The sequence below is a fragment of the Schistocerca piceifrons genome, chromosome 1, assembly GCF_021461385.2.
Source record: "Schistocerca piceifrons isolate TAMUIC-IGC-003096 chromosome 1, iqSchPice1.1, whole genome shotgun sequence".
In the NCBI taxonomy this organism is placed as follows: domain Eukaryota; kingdom Metazoa; phylum Arthropoda; class Insecta; order Orthoptera; family Acrididae; genus Schistocerca; species Schistocerca piceifrons.
In genome coordinates this window covers 1,111,825,746-1,111,848,787 of record NC_060138.1, presented here as the reverse complement: position 1 = coordinate 1,111,848,787, position 23,042 = coordinate 1,111,825,746, and the positions used below count along the sequence as shown (strand labels likewise).

At 38.9% G+C, this 23,042-nt stretch overlaps 1 protein-coding gene across 4 annotated transcripts in view; it reads left to right on the top strand.

The window, feature by feature from the left end:
- Positions 1-23,042, top strand: part of LOC124776983 (phytanoyl-CoA dioxygenase, peroxisomal-like) — a 102,731-nt gene that overhangs the window by 41,964 nt on the left and 37,725 nt on the right. For all 4 annotated transcript variants that reach the window (XM_047252252.1, XM_047252237.1, XM_047252245.1 and 1 more), the window contains one exon: positions 12,960-13,037. In XM_047252252.1, the coding sequence (XP_047108208.1) occupies positions 12,972-13,037 (66 nt within the window). In that variant the 5' untranslated portion in view covers positions 12,960-12,971. The remainder of the gene's footprint in view (positions 1-12,959; positions 13,038-23,042) is intronic.

Here is a 23,042-nt window from a genome sequence, read left to right as displayed (position 1 = left end):
CTTTATATCCTCGAATCTATTTACTGACATAGTGGCCTTATAGTAGAATTTGCCTTTTCATCCAAGAATAATTCTCTAATATGGACATCTCAACTCTTCTCAACACCAGAAAGCATTAAAAGATCAAGAAAACCCTCCATTTTAGCAAGTGACAAGTTTTTCCATGTTTTACCACGTAAAGCAGCCACTCTTCTGCTTTCAATATTTGTGCAGTTGATGATTTCCTCTAGTATTTCTTTGGAGATGAAATAGTCCCAGGCATCCTTAGGTTTACAGGTTTTCAAACCATGGGCTGGACCAGGTGGCTTCTTTACGATATTATGGACAGGCATACAAAAATTTGCAGGAGGATCTAATTTCCAAATCGTTCCATTCCGACTAATGTATGTGTGGTCTTCTATATCTTTTTGTGGTGGTTCTTCATTTTTAGACTCTGATGAAGTAATATTATCAGAAGGACTGTCATCTGCTTCAATATTCACATCTGCAGGTTCATTGGCTGATTCTTCACTACTTGCATCTTCAAAAATATTTCCTTCCTCGCAATAATCATCTTCTTCAAACCACTGAGCCACAACACTTTCAAAATAAGCTGCATTTGCACGTACTGACTCTCTTGCTTTGCGTGTCGAAGCCATAGCAAAGGGTGTGTCTCTCGAACATCAGCTTGTGCAGCACTAAACAAGTCATACTCGTAACAATATGGGCCTTGCAGCAACAAACAAACTACAGTTACAGTGAGGCTGACAAGAGCAGCACAGGATAACAATACTATGCAATAATAAAACATTTGATAGCAAAAAGAACAATAATACACCGACGTCGCCAATATGTGAAAGTAGTGTCTATTATTTTTTAGTTATACTATTACTACTACAGCTACTGCTGCTGTTGGCACTCCTGTTGCTGGAAATACCACTACAGTTATTGTTGAATTAATAATTGCTCCCAAACAAATGTTGAAGACAATATAGGTTAAAGAACATTTATAAATGTGTGAGGGCTTCTGAACCCCTTCTTATGCATTCACAGTGTATGGGTAAACGTATTGAATTAAACAAGAAACTTAAAGAGGTATCTCGTTCAGACTTGATAGGAGGAATGTCACAGAGTTAGTGAAAGAGTACTGGAAAGCGATTTGAAATCAAACAAAAAATTATAGAATTTTTTTAAAAATGAAGACAAGGCCCTGTATATGCATCCTAGGGTTAAGAATATGTTGCTGCATACTTTTGATCATACTTTGCGGATATGGTCCTCCCATGTCAAATGCTTACCAACAGTGACACCCAAGAACTTGTAATTTCTTATTTCTTTGAGAACTGCATTACCCAATTAAAGAAAGGTATTGTCAGTCTCTGCAGTTTTATTTACTTGTAATTATATATGTATTTTAATTTATTCACATTTACAAACATGCTGTTTTCTCTGAAATATTTGTAAGCCTCACTCAGATTTACATAAGAACTTGATTTCACTTCTTTTACTGAGTCACTTTTTACTACAAGTGAAGTGTCATCTGCAGACATTACTACATTGTCACCTACTGCTGAAGTCATATCACTTACATATATAATGAAGAGAAGGGAGCCTAAACTGATGAATATTTGTGTAGAATTTGTATATGGGCATCCAGTTAATTTATAAAGTACTAACTCTTGCTCTAAATGTGAAACAAAATATCACAAAATTGATCAAGTTAATTATGAAAGTGACTTTACCAAACAAAAATGAGATTAGTGATTTAATAAAAATACCCATAGGAAATTCTAATGTTACTGGAAAAATCAGTACTGGTAATAAAATAAACAAGAACAGTAAAAGTCTTTCTGTTTGCCTTCAAAGTACTTAATCAATCGTAAGCAAAGTCTTAGATGTAGAGATTTTGCTAAACATAGAACTCCATTTTATTCTGTGCATTAGGCAATACTGGCTAAATATTGACCGGATTGTCTCTCTTTCTGTATCAGTCTACATTGTATTGTATTGAACTGGGGACCTAGAAACGACGGAGAGGCTTCGTCTCCACCGTAGCTCTTAGTGGTTCACAACCCCACAACAGGCTACAGCATTCGACTCACCCCACCGTCACCCCACACTGAATCCAGGGTTATTGTGCGGTTCAGCCCCCGGTGAAAGCCCCCCCCTCCCCTCCGGGAATGTCTCAGTCCAGATGAGTGTAACCCTGATGTTTGCGTGGTAGAGTAATGATGGTGTACGCAAACATGGAGAAAGTGTTTGCGCAGCAATTGCCAACATAGTGTAACTGAGATGGAATCAAGGCAGGTGGAAAACCGCTTTAAAATCCATCCACAGACTGGCTGGTGCACCGGACCTCGACACTAATCCACCGGGCGGATTTGTGCTGGGGACCGGCATGCCTTTCCGTCCAGGAAGCAGTGCGTTAGACTGCACGGCTAACCGAGCAGGCTCAACAGTCTACATACTAGTAAATTATTTCTGTAGGAACAGTTAGAAAATGGGGGTACTGTAATTTTCATCAACCAAGTGTTCAAATATAAATCTATGTATAAGTGTCAGCATTTCGATGCAGAAGGATCGTCAGGCTAGCACTCATTGAAGTCAGTGAAGCAAATTACCTTTATTACAAATTCTTTGTTATTCACCAGCCATGGCTGGACAGACAGCATTAATTTTACAATAATATTACCACTTTAAAATTAATAAAAAAAATTAAACTGTATTACTAAAGTGGGTACTGTAAAATATCCGTTTAACTGCTAGATTATGATACATAGTAGAATAATAAGACAATCTGTATTAGAACACAGAGTTGTAAAACAGTAGAGTTGCTGCTGTTTTCTTTGGCACTGACTTGCAGCACAAGTAGACAGTGTTTTATCGCCAGAGAAGTATTCTTCTTCACTGTACAAAGGTTGTTCTTTTTATTATTATTATTATTATTATTCACACATGGGCCCAGTAGGATCAAGTGAGGTACAATCAATCAGTGTCACTTTTGATGGTTGGCCTTCTTTTGTATCCAAAGTTCTTTCATCCTTTCAGACTGAAGTCTCTTTCTTTCATCAGACCATGGAGTGCCAGACTGTTTTCTAATTTCCCTCTGACCAACTTTCCAACCAAATATCTTTTGTCTGAATATTTTCCTATCTGTAATACCTGCCTGAGTTATAGCGGCTACTTTAAGATCCTCCTTAATTGCAGTTATCCATTTAATTGGCTCAGTTTTGACCTTACTTCTGTTTTCGTAGAATTCTGCTATTTGTTTTGTCAACTTAGTGGTTGCCATTCTTTTAATGTGTACATAAAATTTAAGTCTTCATTTTCTTATGTCATCAAATATTATGTCTGTGTATTCTTCTATTCCCTTATTACTTTTCATCCTATAAAGTTCCTCCATAAGTAGTTCTGGGGCCTAATATTTCTTAATTTTCTTTCATTCTTTTGAAATTCTTCAATGTCCATCTTTTTATTTAAAATTAAAGTGTCTGCTCCATAAAGACATTCAGGTCGGTTATAGTGTTGTAATGTCTAAGTTTCCTCAGTTTAGAAAGTGATTTTTTATTATAAATACTTTGTGTTAATCTGAATGCAGTTCCCATTTTTTGACAGCGAACTTTGTTTCCAGCTCTTTCCAGACCATTTTCTTGTAGTTTCCCCCAAGTATTTAAGCTGAGAAACCCTTTTTATTTTTCCATATTTCGCATTCAAAAACTTTGATGTGTGTTTGTTGCATGTCGTGTATTCCGTTTTTTCAAATGATATTTGTAGTCCTAATGTTTCTGCAACTACTTTAAGAATTTGTTTTTTTCCCAAAACACAGTTATATAGTAATGGGGAGGTTGCTCTTTTAATATACACAAAATTTTACTCATAAATGGTTCAACTGATAATGACTGAATACTCTCTGGTAGAGCATTGAATAATTTTTAATTTTAGGGCCACCATTGAGAAGCTGGTCTGCTTCTTAGTTAATCGACATCTTGGCCTGTCTGTACTGTCTTTGTATCGAGTGCTGTATTGATTAACTTCATTTCTCTTTCTATAGGCCTCATTATTTGTCTTTGTGTGTAGAAGGCAGTTGAAAATATGTTGGCTGAAAACAGTCAGAACTCCTAAATTGGGAAAAAATTTTTTTTGAATTTTGTTTGAGGTAATGCTCCTCAAGGCTTTCTTTCATAATATAAGCACATTCTTGCAGCCTGCAGAATGGTCCCACAGTAATAGCCAATAGCCGATGTGACTGCGGGACATTGCATAGTATATTGTTAATACGAGGGTTATTCCAAAAGTAAGGTCCGATTGATTGCCAAATTGAAACCACAGTGAACATCAGAAATGTTTTACTTGTAACAATTAGCTACACCTTTCAGCTACTTCTCTACGTAGTCGCCGTTCTGACTTAGACTTTTGTCATAGCGTTGTACCGACTTTTCAATAGCCTCATCATAGAAGGCAGCCACCAGTGCTTTCCGCCAATTCTCCACGCTGGCCTACACCTCGTTGTCTGTGTCAAAATGTTGTCTTCAAAGACAGCGGTTCATGTGACCAGAGATGAAACTCAGGGGGAGACAATTGCGGACTGTATTGTGGGTAATCTCACATTTCCATTTGAAAACGATGCAGGAGCATCTTCATTGCCCCTGCAGAATGCGGCTGAGAATTGTCGTGAAGACGAAACAGCACGACAGTTATGTAATGTTGGCTGCATAGCTTCAGGCGAAATTTCTCACCAGGCCCTCGTACTTGGCGGCAGACACTATTTTCTAGACATCTTTACGCACTCACTGCGAGCTCAGAAATGAGAAGAGCGACGTGATGCTAACTGGGGTTATACTAGAGACACTATCCAACACATCTGTGCAAAGCTTTATCGGATTTTCATAGTCGTTTCCATTTCGCGACCGATCGGACCTTACTTTTGGAATAACCCTCGTAGATACAGGTGTGATGTAACACTTTTTAGTTTCCTCAAGAGGTATGGGACCAGTGAAAGTTTGGAACATACATGATTAGTATGTTGTTGCCAGGTTAACTTGGTATCAATGACAAAGACCAAAAGCTGGTGTCACCCAGTGCTCCAGTATTACTTAGGCTGTGTATCCCCCCTTGGGCGAAACGATAAAATACCTGACGGCTTACCAGAGAGGACATTATCATCGTTGATAAAGAACGTCCGTCCTCAGAGACCAAAAACAGGAAAAGTTAACGTAATATTGGTAAACTGCAGGAGTATCCAGGGCAAGGTTCCTGAATTAGTATCTCTTATTGAAGGAAATAGTGCGCATATAGTATTAGGAACGGAAAGTTGGTTAAAACCGGAAGTGAACAGTAACGAAATTCTAGACACAGAATGGAATATATACCGCAAGGATAGGATAAACGCCAATGGTGGAGGAGTATTTATAGCAGTAAAGAATTCAATAATATCCAGTGAAGTTATTAGCGAATGCGAATGTGAAATAATCTGGGTTAAGTTAAGTATCAAAGGTGGGTCAGATATGATAGTCGGATGCTTCTATAGACCACCTGCATCAGCAACCGTAGTAGTTGAGCGCCTCTGAGAGAACCTGCAGAACGTCGTGAAGAAGTTTCGTGATCATACTATTGTAATAGGGGGAGACTTCAATCTACCAGGTGTAGAATGGGATAGTCACACAATCAGAACTGGAGCCAGGGACAGAGACTCTTGTGACATTATCCTGACTGCCTTGTCCGAGAATTACTTCGAGCAGATAGTTAGAGAACCAACTCGTGAAGCTAACGTTTTAGACCTCATAGCAACAAATAGACCGGAACTTTTCGACTCCGTGAATGTAGAAGAGGGTATCAGTGATCATAAGTCAGTGGTTGCATCAATGACTACAAGTGTAATAAGAAATGCCAAGAAAGGAAGGAAAATATATTTGCTTAACAAGAGTGATAGGGCACAAATTGCAGAATATCTGAGTGACCACCATCAAACGTTCATTTCTGAGGAAGAGGATGTGGAACAAAAATGGAAAAAATTCAGAAACATCGTCCAGTACGCCTTAGATAAGTTCGTACCGACTAAGGTCCAAAGCGAGGGGAAAGATCCACCGTGGTATAACAATCATGTACGAAAGGTACTATGGAAACAAAGAAAGCTTCATCATAGGTTTAAGAGTAGTCGAATCATAGCTGATAAGGAAAAGCTGAACAACATTGGCAAACAATCTAAACAAGAACCCTAAAAAGTTTTGGTCATATGTAAAATCGGTAAGCGGATCTAAATCCCCTATTCAGTCACTCGTTGACCACGATGGCACCGAAACAGAGGACGACCGAAGAAAGGCAGAAATACTGAATTCAGTGTTCCGAAACTGTTTCACTGCGGAAAATCGTAACACGGTCCCTGACTTCAGCCGTCGCACGGACGCCAAAAATGGAAAATATTGAAATAAACGATATCGGAATTGAAAAACAACTGCTATCACTTAGTAGCGGAAAAGCATCCGGACCAGACGAGATACCCTTAAGATTCTACAGTGATTATGCTAAAGAACTTGCCCCCTTTCTATCAGCAATTTATCGTAGATCGCTGGAAGAACGTAAAGTACCTAGCGACTGGAAGAAAGCGCAGGTCGTTCCCATTTTCAAGAAGGGTCATAAATCAGATGCGAATAATTATAGGCCTATTTCGCTTACGTCAATCTGTTGTAGAATAATGGAACATGTTTTGTGTTCTCGTATTATGACGTTCTTAGATAATACAAATCTCCTTCATCATAACCAACATGGATTCCGCAAACAGAGATCATGTGAAACTCAGCTCGCCCTATTTGCCCAAGAAATTCACAGTGCCGTAGACACTGGCGAGCAGATTGATGCCGTATTCCTGGACTTCAGGAAGGCATTTGATACGGTTACGCACTTACGTTTAGTGAAAAAAATACGAGCTTACGGAATATCGGACCAGGTTTGTGATTGGATTCAGGATTTCCTAGAAGAAAGAACACAACATGTCATTCTTAACGGTTCAAAATCTGCAGATGTAGAGGTAATTTCGGGAGTACCGCAGGGAAGCGTGATAGGACCTTTATTGTTTACAATATACATAAATGACTTAGTTGAGAACATCGGTAGCTCCGTGAGGCTATTTGCAGATGACACGGTTGTCTACAAGAAAGTAGCAACATCAGAAGACTCGTACGTACTCCAGGAGGACCTGCAGAGGATTAATGCATGGTGCGACAGCTGGCAGCTTTCCCTAAACGTAGATAAATGTAATATAATGCGCATACATAGGGGCAGAAATCCATTCCAGTACGATTATGCCATAGGTGGTAAATCATTGGAAGCGGTAACGACCGTAAAATACTTAGGAGTTACTATCCGGAGCGATCTGAAGTGGAATGATCACATAAAACAAATAGTGGGAAAAGCAGGCGCCAGGTTGAGATTCATAGGAAGAATTCTAAGAAAATGTGACTCATCGACGAAAGAAGTAGCTTACAAAACGCTTGTTCGTCCGATTCTTGAGTATTGCTCATCAGTATGGGACCCTTACCAGGTTGGATTAATAGAAGAGATAGACATGATCCAGCGAAAAGCAGTGCGATTCGTCATGGGGACATTTAGTCAGCGCGAGAGCGTTACGGAGATGCTGAACAAGCTCCAGTGGCGGACACTTCAAGAAAGGCGTTACGCAATACGGAGAGGTTTATTATCGAAATTACGAGAGAGCACATTCCGGGAAGAGATGGGCAACATATTACTACCGCCCACATATATCTCGCGTAATGATCACGACGAAAAGATCCGAGAAATTAGAGCAAATACGGAGACTTACAAGCAGTCGTTCTTCCCACGCACAATTCGTGAATGGAACAGGGAAGGGGGGATCAGATAGTGGTACTATAAGTACCCTCCGCCACACACCGTAAGGTGGCTCGCGGAGTATAGATGTAGATGTAGATGTATCATCCTCATGGTTTGTCTTAATTAATGTTCATCTTGTTCATGGCGAACTGGGCCTTATCCTCATTGAGTAAGACTTCTCCTCTTTTGTGAACAAAGTTGTGTCATCTGCAAACTGCAAGGTGTGCCTATTGGAGCCTATGTCATTAATGAGCAGGGGGCCAAATTGTGGATCCTTGTGGGACACCATGTTTGAACTTCATTTCACCTGATTCTGCTCCTTGCTCTTATATAATCTGTTGTTTGTTATTTAGGTAGGATTCAAGAGTTTCTAGAACAGCTCCCCCAATACCATATGATTTTAGCTTGCTGAGCAGGGCCTTATGCGGGATACGATCAAATGCCTTACTAAGGCCGCAGAGTACTAGTGCTATAGGCTCCTTGCCTTCAAAACCATGCCATATATTTGAAGTAAATTAAGTACTGTTGTAGTTGACTTGCTCTTCCAAAAATGCAGTTGCAGCATGTATTTATCATTCCTCAGATAGAAATTTTGACTCATTCCTAAATAAGCCTGAATATGTACCATATGTTCATCTAGACAAGTTGTAAATGTTGTTGTGTGGAAACTTCAACATTGATTTTCGTGGAATCACAGAGGGGGAGAGAGAGAGAGAGAGAGAGAGAGAGAGAGAGAGAGAGAGAGAGAGAGAGAGAGAGAGAGAGAGAGATGGATGGGGGGAGGGAGAGCTCTAGCTGCTGCTCAGCTGTACAGTAGTGGTAGTAGTAGTTTATGCATCCAGAGACCAAAAAACACACATGCATGCACACACGCAAGGTGCACAGTACCTTACACAATCTCCCATTAAAACTGCATATACGACTTTGATTAATTACGTATTTTTCATGGAATACTCTTTTGAGATTTAAATAAAAGCATGTAATTGTTGTAACACTTCTGTTCAAAAAACTAATTGGGATCATAGCAAATGTTTGCTTGAAAATACTGTTGACATTGACTAGTGTGTAAAGTTCATTATTTATTTGGGGCACTGGTATAAAAATGTGTACATCCATACAGTCTGCTATTTTAAGCATTCATTCGAACTTGTACCAGTAAAATGCATGTTGTAATATCACCAGCAATCAATTGTTCATAGACAATAAGTATTTGTACAATATATAAAATGCTTACATAACTGTGTATTATTTCACTTGACTTGTCTGTATTTACATTACTAGCACTAGATATGTAATCAACAGGACCAAATAAAAAATCAAATCAAGTATGGCATATAGTATATGAATATAATTATTTGCTACTAGGTTGTTGAAAGTATTCATTTACACTGTAATAGCAGTTGCTCATTAAAAATGTGAATTTGCTTCCATAAATGTAGACAATTTTTTAATTTCTTTATGTGTGCGGGAAGTTGGTTATACAATTTTGTACCTTGAATGTTTGTTTGTTTCTGTGCAACATGCTTGCTTACTCTTTGTACATGGATATCATTGCACTTTTTGTATTACCTGAATGCAGATCTGAGTTGGTGTTGAAATTTCGAATGCACCTTTTTATGGTAATTACACCTGTTTGTATGTACAGTCACGGTAAAGGTAGAATATTTAGCTGTTGGAATATCTGTTTGGTGGGTGTTAACCTTGAACTGTTGGTAATCATACTAACAGCTTGTTTTTGTGGTGTGAAGATGATTTTTAGATTTATCATAGTATGACCCTAGAAACTGCAGTTGTAGGTAACAGCAGTGTGAATGTAAGCAAAGTAGACAGTTCTGCTTCACTATATACTAGACACATTACTAATTCTATGTAGTGAAAAGCAAGAACTTAACATGCTAGTGAGATAGCTTATGTGGACTTTAAAGTCTACATTTTCGTCTATATGGACACCTAAAGATTTTGTGATAGTTACTCTCTTAACTTCTTTATTTTTTATTCTGTGGTCCAGGTCATTTTGTGATTGTTTTGCTGAAATGGATGTGATTAGTTTTTGAAATATTTAAAGTTAGCTTGTTCATTTCAAACCAGTTTTGTAAACATTCCGAAACTGTGGTTGCAGATGTTGAAAACATGTGATTTACATTAGTTACAATGACTTTGGTATCACAGCAAACTGTGTTATATAGCACTGATTGGAATTTTGATGTCATTTACATAAATTAGAAATAAGAGAGGTCCTAGAACACTTCTGTGATATCTGAATTGGTACAGTCCAAAAATCAGATCTGTAAGCAATACTTTTTTTAAAATGTTGGTTGAAGTAATTTCTACTACATATCTTCTTCTATTATGGAGAGAAGACTGAAACTTTTATTTTCGACTCCTCTTATACCAATAGCTTCTAATTTGTTTAGCAAGATATCATGTTGGACAGTATAAAAAATCCAAATTTATTTCTATTTTACTGTTGTGTCTGTCTAGTCCCATTACAACATTTTCAATGAAATGGGTAATAGCTGATTCTGTACTCAGTTCTTATGGAAACCTTGTTGGTTTACAGAGAAGAGATTAAATTTTTCAAGGAACTTAGTATTCTACGTTTCAGGACTGGCTCTATTACTTTTGAAAATACAGATAATAAAGCAATTGGTCTATAATTTCCCACTTCATATCTATTGCCCTTTTTATACAGTGGTTTTATTTGTGAAATTTTTAATCTTTGAGAAAACACTCCTTCTGATAATGATATAGTTATGATGTGTGAGGGCAGTCCTGGTATGACAGTAGCATTTTATGACTGAATCAGGTACTTCGTCAATTCCTAAAGACAATTTATTCCTCATTGTTTTTAGTTTTCTGAGAACTTCTGATTTATTTGTTGGGCATAGCAATATTGAAATGACACTTAGTATGAAAAGAGGAAGAAGGTGTATTGTACTATGAAAAAAATGCAAAATAGAAACAGTCAATGGTCCAAAGACAAGAAGTGCAATACAGGGCAGTTTGAAGTAGCAACAGCATTGTGGTTAAGTGGTTATGGTATTGGACTGCCATGCAAATGGGTGTTCAAACTTCACTTGTGCTCCGGTATATAAGAGGGGTAAAAGAGCAGACCCGCAAAATTACAGTCCAACATCTCTAACTTCTATTTGCTGCAGCCTCCTTGAACATATTTTCAGTTCAAATATAATAAACTTTCTTGAAAGTGAGAACCTTATGTCCCCGAATGACCATGGTTTTAGAAAGCACTGCTCATGCAAAACTCAGCTTACCCTTTTTTCACATGATATACTGCAAACTGTGGATGAAGGATAACAGGCAGATTGCATATTTCTAGATTTCTGGAAAGATTTGACACGGTGTCCCATTGCAGGCTGTTAATGAAGGTATGAGCATATGGAGTAAGTTGACAGGTATGTGAGTGACTCGAAGACTTCTTAATTTATAAAACCCAGTATGTTGTACTCGATGGCGAATGTTCGTTAGAGGTAAGGGTATCGTCCGGAGTGCCCCAGGGAAGTGTGATAGGACCCCTGTTGTTCTCTGTATACTTAAATGATTTAGCAGACAGGATGGGCAGCAATTGATGGTTGTTTGTGTATGATTCCATTGTGTATGGTAAGGTGTTGAAGTTGAGTGACTGTAGGGAGATACAAGATGACTTGAACAAAATGTCCAGGTGGTTTGATGAATGGCGGCTAGCACTAAAGATGGAAAAATGTAAGTTAATGCGGATGAGTAGGAATATCAAACTTGTAATATTCGGATACAATATTACTAGTGTACTACTTGACACTGTCAAGTTGTTTAAATATCTGGGTGTAAAACTGCAAACCGATATGAAGTGGAACGAGAATGTGAGAACTGTGGTAGAGAAGGCGAATGGTCGACTTCAGTTTATTGGGAAAATTTTATTAAAGACTGGTTCACCTGTTAAGGTCACATATAGGATGCTGATGCGACCTGTTCTTGAGTACTGCTTGAGTGTTTGGGATCTGTACCAGTTCGGATTGATGGAAGACATTGAAGAAATTCAGAGGAAGGCTGCTAGATTTGCTGCTGGTAGGTTCGAACAACATGTAAGTGGTATGGAGATGCTTTGGGAATCCCTGGAGGGAAGGCGATGTTCTTTTCGAGAAACACTATTGAGAAAATTTAGAGAACCAGCATTTCAAGCTGACTGCTGAAGGATTCTACTGCTGCCAACATACACTGCATGTAAGGATCGCAAAGATAAGAGAATGAAATCACCCTCTAACCTTCCCCCCCCCCCCCCTTCCCCCCACTTCGTACCAACCTTTACACTGTGTTATCTGTTGAGATTATTAATGTTGTCAGTGTTTTTGTGTTTTTCTAGCTTCTTATGATACTAGTCATCTGGAAGGCTGACATAAGAATATGAGAGTGCTCTATTCTAGTTAGATAACATAACTATTTTGGTCCATGGTTCTGTTGATTCTTCATCCTGGATGTATTATATACCTCTGTTTTAGCCTAAGAACTTATCGTGATGTATCACATTACTTAGAATGAATTGATAATTCTCTCTATTGGGTATCATAAATTTACCCCCTTTTTTTTTCTTTGAAAATGCTTGTAGTTGAATTATTGTTTTCATTTCATATATAATTTGAATTTCAGCTATTTTGTGTTGTAATTCATCTTTTGCTGGCTGCTAGTTACCTTACTCTTCCAAATCTTTACTGACTACTACTGCTGTTTCAAACATTTTCCATTCTCAGTTGTGGATGCCTTTGATTAAATATTGAAAGTTTCTTAATCTTCATAAATTTAAAAGGCATCTACACTGGACACTACCAGTGCAGATGACTCAATTTTCTTTCTGTCCTCTTGTTTTTACCAACAAATTTAAGTGACGTAATGCCTTTTGTTTTGCAAATGGTTCAGGGTATCAAAACATGGTTTTCAGCAAATGAATGTACACAATGTACATAAGTTTTTTGTTCAGTTAGTACTCTTTAACTTTTGTATTAAAACACTAATTTTTGATATCTTGAACCTTTCAGGAGATGGATGTGCTTTTTTTCCAATTTAATTTTTATTTGAACCTGTGCCAAGTAATCATGACCTAGGATGACCAATTTAACACCAGTTTCTATTATTGTTTGTTGCAGAATTGAAGCAAAATGGCTGTGGACAGACTGAAAACCATACAGCGCCATCTGCAGCACCGCTTGGAGTCCCCTCGTCCTGTATCCTTCGCTGATTGTCTTAGAAAGGCAGCGGGCTGCTGCAGAAAATGAGCTCATAAAAATTAGCAACAGGACACAACCCAATTTATTCAACCTTTCCTCCTATTTTCCAAACAAATGAACACCAGTAAGTCGTAACACAAGTTAATATCCCCGGTGAGATGACTAATGGTTAAAGAATGAAATATTTGACCACCAAATTCAGTTACTCTATTGACAGTGACCGAAAGCACAGAGATAAAAAATAACCAACCAAATAGTTATAGGTACACTGTATTTAGTGTTGCAGATTGAGAGGGAGTAGCTGAGCTTCTTGTTCAGTGAACTGACTTGGTGATACACGGTCATTCTTCAGTTTCTTTTTAACATAATTTCAATCAATTTCAGAGAGTTAAATCCTATCACCAGGCTGGCACCTTCTGGGATTTGTCAATAATCAACATTGCCAACCTGAATGGGAGTCATGGCACTGCAACAACCGTCAGCCGACAAACCAACTGGCCAGTCAGCTTCTGGAAGGTGCCTGAGGATGGTATTCAAGCATCCCAAAGTCGACTGCATGAGAGACAATAAATTTTTAATGGGATACAGTACGATGAGCAAACGAATTGAACAAATAGAAGCAGCTGATTTACTCGAGTTTACAGTGCACTGATTGCTGTCATATAATAGTCTGAAGCCCACAATCAACAAAGAGATTACATAAGAAATTAAAGCACCGAAAACAGTTATTCTTCCGGTTAGCTGTATGAGGAGGAGAATAAAGTCCATCAGAATGTAAAACTTGCTGAGATGGGAAGACTGGCTTGTACTTGCCTACAGCAGGCACAACTCACAGTGCTGCTGATAGAAAATGGACAGCTTTTGAAACAGTAGGTTCCTTCTTCGAGGAGGGCGAGGAATTTGTTGTGGAGGACTGGTAAGGGAGGGGAGAGGGTAGCTAACTCAGATTGTAAGTTAGACGAGAAAGGGGGCAAAAACAGAGAAAGATCGACAAAACATCTATGTGCTTCAGGATCTTTGAGCACATTCAGAACATAAATACTGTGAGTTTCCTACATCTGCATGATTACTCTGCAACTCACATTTAGGTGTTTGGCAGAAGGTCCACAGAACGACTTGTTGGTAATGTTTCATGTGATGTGGTGGGAAGTGAATGCAACAAATCGCATGTCGAATGTGGCTAGCTAGTCATAGTGGTTGTTCATAATTTCCTGTGCTTCAGACATGTCAACTGATAACTTGTTTCACCCACACCAATAAAACCTGACCTATTATGTCCTATCCTAACTACCATATTGGAAATTGCAACTTATTGGGAAAACACGGCCAAATGTTTATGATGACCAAGATTGTAAGATTTGTACTGGACAACCAGAAAACATTAATAATTGGTTCCTTTTACTGATCCCCCGATTCAGATGATACATTTGTTGAACAGATCAAAGAAAACTTGAGTGTCATTTCAAATGATACAGTGGCAAAAATACACACTTAAAGCTGGTTGTAGGCATAACATAACATCCGAAATTGTACTGAATGCCTTCTCAGAAAATTATTTTGAACAATTAGTTCAGGAGCCCAATTGAAGTGTAAACAGTTGTGAAGACATACTTGACCACTGAGCAACAAATAATCCTAACCAAATAGAGAGTGTCATGCCAGATACAGGGATTGGTTTGTAGCTAGACTAAATACCATAACATTCAAATCTATCAAACATAAATGCACAATACATCTACTTAAAAAATCAGATAAAAATCTCTAGACACCTTCCTAAGAGACAGTCTCCACTAATTCCAATTTGACTTTGTGAGCATAGACTTGATATAATTTAAATGGAAAGAAATAGTACTGACAGCAGTTGAGAGATATATATCAAATAAATTAATAAGAGGTGGTACTGATCTCCCATGATACACAAAACAGATCAGAACACTATTGCAGAAGCAATGGAAAAAGCATGGCAAATTTAAAAGAAATAAAAATCCACAAGATCTGTAAAGTTTTACAGAAGTTCAAAATTTAGTTCAAACTTCAATGCAAGATGCTTTTAATGCCACAACAAAATTCTGTCTTGAGATTTGATGGAAAACCCAGAGAGATAATGCTTGTATGTGAAGTACACCAGTGGCAAGACACAATCAGTGCCTTCACTGCACACTAACAATGGTGGTATTATTGATGATAGTGCCTGTAAAGCAGAGTTACTAAACAAGTTTTCTGAAATTCCTTCAAAGAAGAAGATGAAGTGAACATTCCGGAATTTGAATCAAGAAAAAGTGCCAGCAAGATTAGCTTAGAAGTAGATACCTCCAGATTAGCTGAGTAGCTTAAAACCCTTCAGAAAGGCAAGGCCTCTGGTCCAGACTGTGTACCAGTCAAGTTCTTTCAGAGTATGCTGATACAGTAGCTCCCTACTTAGCTGTCATATACAACCACTCACTCATGGAATGATCCATACCCAAAGAGTGGAAAATTTGCACAAGTCACACCAATACCCAAGAAAGGAAATATGAATAATCTGCTGAATTACAGACTCGTATTACTAACATTGATTTACTGTGCTTGAACATTATGAATCACCTTGAAGAAAATGCTTTATTGAACAGTCACCCGGTTTAAAAAAATATTGTTCTTGTGAAACACAATTAGCTTTATAGTTTCATGAAGCAATGAGTGCTATTTACAGGGGATGTTAGATTGATTCCGTATTTTTAGATTTCCAGTAGGCTTTTGACACTGTTCCTCACAAGTGACTTCTAATTAAATTGCATGCGTATGGTGTATTATCTCAGTTGTGAGACCAGATCCGCGATTTCCTGTCAGATATGTCACAATTTGTAATAATTGATGCAAAGTCATTGAGTAAAACAGAAGTAATAAGTAATATCGGGTGTTCCCCAAGAAAGTGTTATATGCCATCTGTTGTTCCTGAACTACATCAACGATTTAGGAGACAATCTTAGCAGCGCTCTTGGATTGTCTGCAGATGATGCAGTCGTTCACCATCTTGTAAAGATGATCCAAAAGAATTGTAAAATGATTTAGACAAGATATCATGTACATTATAATTATCCGGGCTGTTATGCCGTGGTCGGTTGACAAATTCTGTGTCGATTCCCAACGTTTCGTCTCCGACTGCGGGAGACATCTTCAAGGGCGTCCGTAGCTCAATGGAAGGTCCAACACACCCACTGGCTCGCTACTGACTGCCGCTAAATTCCGTGTCCGCGCGCTCCCATGCCGCGGCGTGACGTCACATGTTTTGAAAACGTCAGTGCAATTGGCCGCTGTCCATCGCCGTCGATCGCCGTTGCCATCACCCAGTAGTGGGTGGGTGGTACACATCTTCTTTAACACCGGCATCCATATGCCGTTTAATTTCACACCCTCCTCCTTACGGTTGAAATTATTAGGGTGTTTAGCGATTTCGATTGCCTCCCTGTAGAGCCTTTCGTAATATCCGCTTGTGGCCGCTAGTACTTGCGTCTCCTCGAAACGAATATTGTGGTTCCCTGGCTGGAAAGCATGCTCCGCAACAGCTGACCGTTCCGCTTCTCCTCTTCTGCAGTTTCCCTTATGCTCTTCCAAACATTTAGAAACAGTTCTTTTAGTGGTACCCACATAAACATCAACACACCTGCATGGGATCCTATACACTCCAGCTTTTTCCAGTGGTTTGCGAGCATCCTTGGCAGGCTTAAGGTATTCCTGTATCTTCCTGGTGGGCTTGTAAATTACGGTAATATTCCGCTTCGTCAAGATCCTCCCTATTCTTTCCGTTACATTTTTAACAAACCTTAGATTTTGCAGTAGCCTGTACGTCGGTATGATTTCTGCGTGGGTGCCTCAACGCACGTTTTATTTCGGCGGACAAATATCCGTTCTTCATTAGTGCATTGTGGAGATGTTCCATCTCAGCGTCGAGCAACTCAGGTTCACAAGTATTTCTAGCTCTGTCTGCTAACGTCTTGATAACACCCCGCTTCTGTTGTGGGTGGTGGTTCGAATCCCGGTGCAAATAACGGTCCGTGTGCGTGGGTTTGCGGTATACTGAGTGGCCCAAACTACCATTTTCGTTTCTAAAAACAAGCACATCGAGGAAATGTAACTTGCCGTCTACCTCCTCCTCCATTGTAAACTGAATTCTCGAGTTTATACTGTTCAGATGGTCGTGGAACTGTCTTAGTTCCTCCCTACCATGTCTCCACAGCACAAACGTGTCATCCACGTATCGAAACCATACATTTGGTTTTTTGCTGGCAGTACCTAAGGCCTGTTCTTCGAATTTCTCCATAAAGAAGTTTGCAATTACGGGACTTAGGGGGCTTCCCATAGCCACGCCATCCGTTTGCTCATAAACCTGTTCATTCCACTTGAAGTATGTGGTCGTCAAACAACACTTAAACAGTTCTGAAATATCGGCAGGAAAAATTCGATCCAGCTGTTCCAATACATCATTAAGTGGAACCATAGTAAACAGCGATACCACATCGAAGCTGACCAATATGTCCTCTGGCTGGACCACTATGCCATTCAATCTGCTGATGAAATGTGTCAAATTCTTTATATAAGAGTCCGAACGGCCCACATGTGGTTTTAGCAGCGTAGTCAAAAACTTGGCTAACGAGTAGGTGGGCGAATCAGTGGCACTTAGTATCGGTCTTAACGGCACATTTTCTTTATGAATTTTGGGCAATCCATACATTTGGTTTTCTGCTGGCGGTACCTAAGGCCTGTTCTTCGAATTTCTCCATAAAGAAGTTTGCAATTAGGGGTCCAGCCGGAGGACATATTGGTCAGCTTTGATGTCTTCCTCATGACATGAAACAAACAGAAACAATGATTATTTTACAAAAGGACAACACATTTAAATAAGAAATTAAGTTCTGAATCGAATAACATAATAGATATCGTGAAATTACTCTTATCTTGTCACCTGCATACACTGGGGCAGTAAGAATCCTGGTGTAACTGCTGCTAATTTCTGTTATACACGTACACACACACACACACACACACACACACACACACACACACACACACACACACACACACACACACAAAAAAAAAAAAGCACCATTCATTTGTCTTTAAGATGAATTGCTGTGTGGCTGTTGATCAGATAAAGGATTTTAAACACACTTTATACTTTCACTCATTTGTGGTTCACAGCAGTTTGGTGTAGGGGAGCAGTCTTGCTGTGGTTCGGATAATGAAGCAGCTGCTGTGTGCTCTGCAGCTAGGTATTTGGTGGCTTTTTGTCAGCACTTGGGATGGTCCGTGTACATGCAGGAGGGTTAGAAGTTGATTGGAGGGAGGGGGGCTCCTATAATATGGTGTACCTCAGGTGAGAGAAGCATCATTATAAGCATTATCCAGACAAAGACCATAGGTAGTATGTGTAGGTGGCAGTATCAACTGCATAACGCCAAAAATGAAATAATCTGTTTGACCGAAGTCAGCTTTATAACACAAACTAAAACACCTTATCAACAGGATGTATGGCGTGGGATATTTCACCTGAAGATCACTGGATAAAGCTAATCTAGTCCCCTTACCAAAGGAATAATACATCACAGAAAGTAAAGATTATGGACAATTCTTTTCATACACTGCATTACAAAGTCAGTATGCAACCTTTTAATCAGATGATTTGAAAGAAAAATTGAAGAAAGCCTGGGGTACAAACAGTTCGGGTTTTGGAAAGGCAAAGGTACAGGAGATGCTGTTGCATGATAGAGGATGATAGTACAGAGAAAGTTATCATTTGTAACACTTTTACTCTCATTTGTCCTTGACTACTGAATTTCCACAGATTTCAACTGTAATTCCAGTTTACTCCAAAATAATGAGCTCGTTGCATTTTTTAATTATTCAAGAGCAGGAAGAGAAACATAATTTTTTTTTTTTTTTTTTTTTATCGATCCTCTTGATGATGGATGATTGCAGTAATCCCATTAAAAGTGTGGCTTTTTGTTATTTGTGTACTACATGTGAAACTGGTGAGTTTTTAAAATTAATTTCAACATCAAATTTCAATAATACTTTCATTTATTCATAACTTACTTGGTCTCACAACATTTGAAATTACATAACTGCATATTAGCACAGCCTTCCACTGTAATAATGCAAACAAAATAGTGTGTGTGTGAAAACACAATCAACATTATGAATATGTTTCATTGCAGGAAAAGTGTGACATTAAAGGTTCCAGATGGATATATTATATAAGTTGTATCCGAACGCAAATCTGTAGTGCTACCATCTTTATAACACATTTGTAACTGTGAATTACTGGTTACCCTAAGACAACTCACCTGTAAAGCAACGCATCATATGTTTGTTGAAAGCAGTCTTATGATGAATTTATAAATTTGCAATTGGTAACAGTACTTTTTTTGAATAAAGTAACCTGAAACCAGTTTGTGGCTGGTTGCAGTACACCATCAACAATTTACTTCACATAACAGCCACAGTATCCAACAATGTTTTTATTTGACAAAATTACATCATTCCACTCTGCATGCTCAGCCACCACTGTCTTACAAAAATTCCCACCAAAACTCTCAACAAAAAGAGTTCAGAGATATAGCTTACAGATAAAGATGAAAGTAGTCAATTTCTGACAGTAGAATGTAATTGGATAGTTTTAATATAACCTACATATAAAGATAGTTAAATACAAAGATTTCTTTATGGCAATTGACTTTATAAAATGAAATAATTAATTGAGACATTTTAATTTTATATTGTGGTTGGAAATGGAAATGAAGTCCCATGCTTCTTGATAGAGCGTAGGGGAACGATTCGTGAGACCTGCACCGCCGTACTGGGCGAGGTCCTAATGGAGGTGTTTTGCCATTTCCTTCCTCAGAGCATAATGGGAATGAATGATGATGACGACAAAGACACAACAACATCAGTCATTTCAGGGCAGATAAAAATCCCTGACCTCGCTGGGAATCGAACCCCAGACCCCGTGCTCAGAAAGCAAGATCACTACCGCGAGACCATGAGTGACAGACTTATATTGTGTTTAAGAAAATAAATAAAAATCATTACTAATAGCTGATGCAATAGGATAACATATGTAATTGTTAGTTATACTATCTTCTCTTCAATATAAAATCATTTTGTTTCGGCAGAAGTATACCTATAAAATGGTAGATGGCACTCATCAGTGCCACACTGTTGTGACACCAAATGAAGAGACTCTTACACAATGGAACAAACATCTGTATCTTTACATATATAAAAAGTCAAGAAGTATATGTAAATCTGTTTTGTCTACTGGGGAAAGGTGACTGAGAGAGTTGACTCTCAAAGACGTGTGTGCAGAGTGGAAGGCCAGAAGAACGATAAAAGAAATAAAAAACTGGTGCTAAGGATTGGAGATTAGGAATTGTGAAATGGATGATGTAGGAGGTGAATAAAATGTTCTGTTCTCAGGCCACGTCAATGGTGATAAAATTCTCAATCTTCCAATAACTGTCATAGCCATTGCCCTCATTAGTTAACACTACTGACTGTGGCACAGCTTGGAAACAGAGAACTTTCTATCCAGTTATGCTGCCATGAAAGGCTCAGATATTCAAAGAAGTGTTAGATGAGTATGTTGTCTGTTACCAACACTTTTCAATATTTATGCTGAGAAAGAGACAGAGGTGTAGAATAAGGGATGTAATAGTAGGAGAAAAGGTAGAGACAGTGAATTATTCAGACAATTAATCAGTGTCAGCTGAATCAGAGCTTCATAAAAGTTTGTGGAATACGGATAAACATAGGAAAGACTGAAGTTATGAGAATCAGCTGACAAAGGTTTCATCAAAATATCATTTGGCAGAAGACTTCAGATTGGATAAAATCTTTATCTACTTTAGAAGTTTTTTGGTGGAAATGAGAAGCCATGTGGACAAAAAATAAGTAGAATGTCTATGACTAAAATTGCTTTTGGAAGATGAAAGGTTTATTGACAGCAAAAAGAATACAATTGGAATAGAGAGAGAGAGAGAGAGAGAGAGAGAGAGAGAGAGAGAGAGAGAGAGAGAGAGAGAGCATGGGAGGTGGGGTGGGGGGAGGGTGGACGACATCAGAAGTGGACGAAGTTGGAGGCTGGCAAGACATTAAAGGAGAGGCACAGTGTCTCAGAACTCTGCAAGTGGGAACTGGCTATAAATGTGCTTAGCTTCTATGACTCATCTGGCTTAAATTAAGTCTCACCTGGTGCAGCCACTAACAATTAGTTGTTCCTTCTCGTATCATCCAGTAAGTCTCCCGTGACCTGGGGTTGTGGGTGACTTTTCCATAAATCTTCCCTTAAACCTCATTAGTCCTTTTCTTTCAGCCCATCTCCTTTCTCATCGCCCTTCTGAAATGAGAAGGAGCCACTGGCTCTGCAAGCTTGTATGTTTCCACCTCTTTTGTGCATTTGGTCCTGGTTGTCTGTCCATATTATGTTTTCCAACAGTAATTTATCTGAATAAATTTTTAAGATCAGTAAGCCTCTCTCTGATTTCACAAGATGTTTGTGAGTGTAAGTACCAGGGGTGATCAAAACATTTCTGTGAAGCTGTAGAGTTCAGAATCGGTATGCTAATCAGGCAAAATAGCCATGAGCATTGAGGCAATCATTCCACCAAAGCACCAGGTCAGAGATACTCGTTTGATAAAACACTGTGTTCTGCCGCACGAAGAAGTCCGTAACTGCCCACTGCACACCTTTACCAGCCAGGAATTGTCGATCCTTGAGACCTGAGACCTTTTTAAGCGACCAAAGGCATGATAATTCTATGGAGAGAGCTTGGGACTATGGAGCAGGTGGTGAAGTGTCTCCCACTTGATGGACTGAGGTCTCATGTCGAATTGCAATGAGGAGGGGACTTGGCGCACCATTCCACAACAGTGATTTTTGACAGATGTGTTGCTCCACACAACATTCTTCATTCCCTGGTGAATGTTCGCTGGTGTTTGTTCTTCAGCAGCTGGAAAAAGAATAACGGCACATTGATCCTGTTGGGACACATTTGGTGATAAAATTTCTGTAGTTCACATTTCTGAATTAGTGCATGCATGTCAGAAAGCCACAAATGCCACGCTAATCCCTTGCCTACATGGCAGAGCTTGTGTACGTGCGTCAGAGTTGTGCTACGTGGCACAGCTCCAGTAATGCCCTCAGATGAAAACATTTTGATCACCCCTTTTATTGTGCGGCTTGACTCTTCTCAGATTGTATGCTCTCAGAATTTTGTTAGCAATCTCTGTGATGCACGACACCTCAACATCTTCACTGTACACTGTTACCCACTGTGAAGTGCTTGGCAGAGGGTACTTCTGTTTTATACCTCCATTTCCGTTGGGAGGATGTTTGCGTAAATCCCTCTGTGAATGCAGTAATTAGTCTAATCCTGCCATTGCAACCCCTGTGGGAGTGACATGTAAGGGTGGTGGTAAATTCCTAGATTACTCACTTAGTACTGATTCTTGAAACTTTGTAAGTAGATTTTGTTGCTCGAGAGTTGATGTCTGTCATCCATCCACTGCCATTGGAGGTTTCTCTTAATTTCTGTGAAGCTGTCTCATTCGTCAAAAATCTGGGACCATCCACACTGCCCTTCTGTGTAGACTTTAAATATCCTGTGTAGTCCTCTTGGTTTTCAGGCCTCTCTTCCATCATAGTTTTACGAGTAACACAGTCACAAAAGATGGTATTAACCTATGTTACTTATCTGTTTGCTTAGTTTGGTGTGGATCCCACTAACTTGAAAAACAGTTTAGGATGATTTGCAAGAGTGATTTGTAAGCAGTCTCCTTTGTAGACTGCTTGTATGTTTCCAGCATTCTACTCATGAAATGAGGTCTACAGCTTGCCTGACCTCCAACCGGGCATTTCGTTTTATATCCCCAGAAATTATTTTAGCCACACATTTGTGTGAGTTGACCGATTCCACTCATATTGTTATTATATGGTACTGTGTTAATGCATTTTGTGAAGTGTAAAGT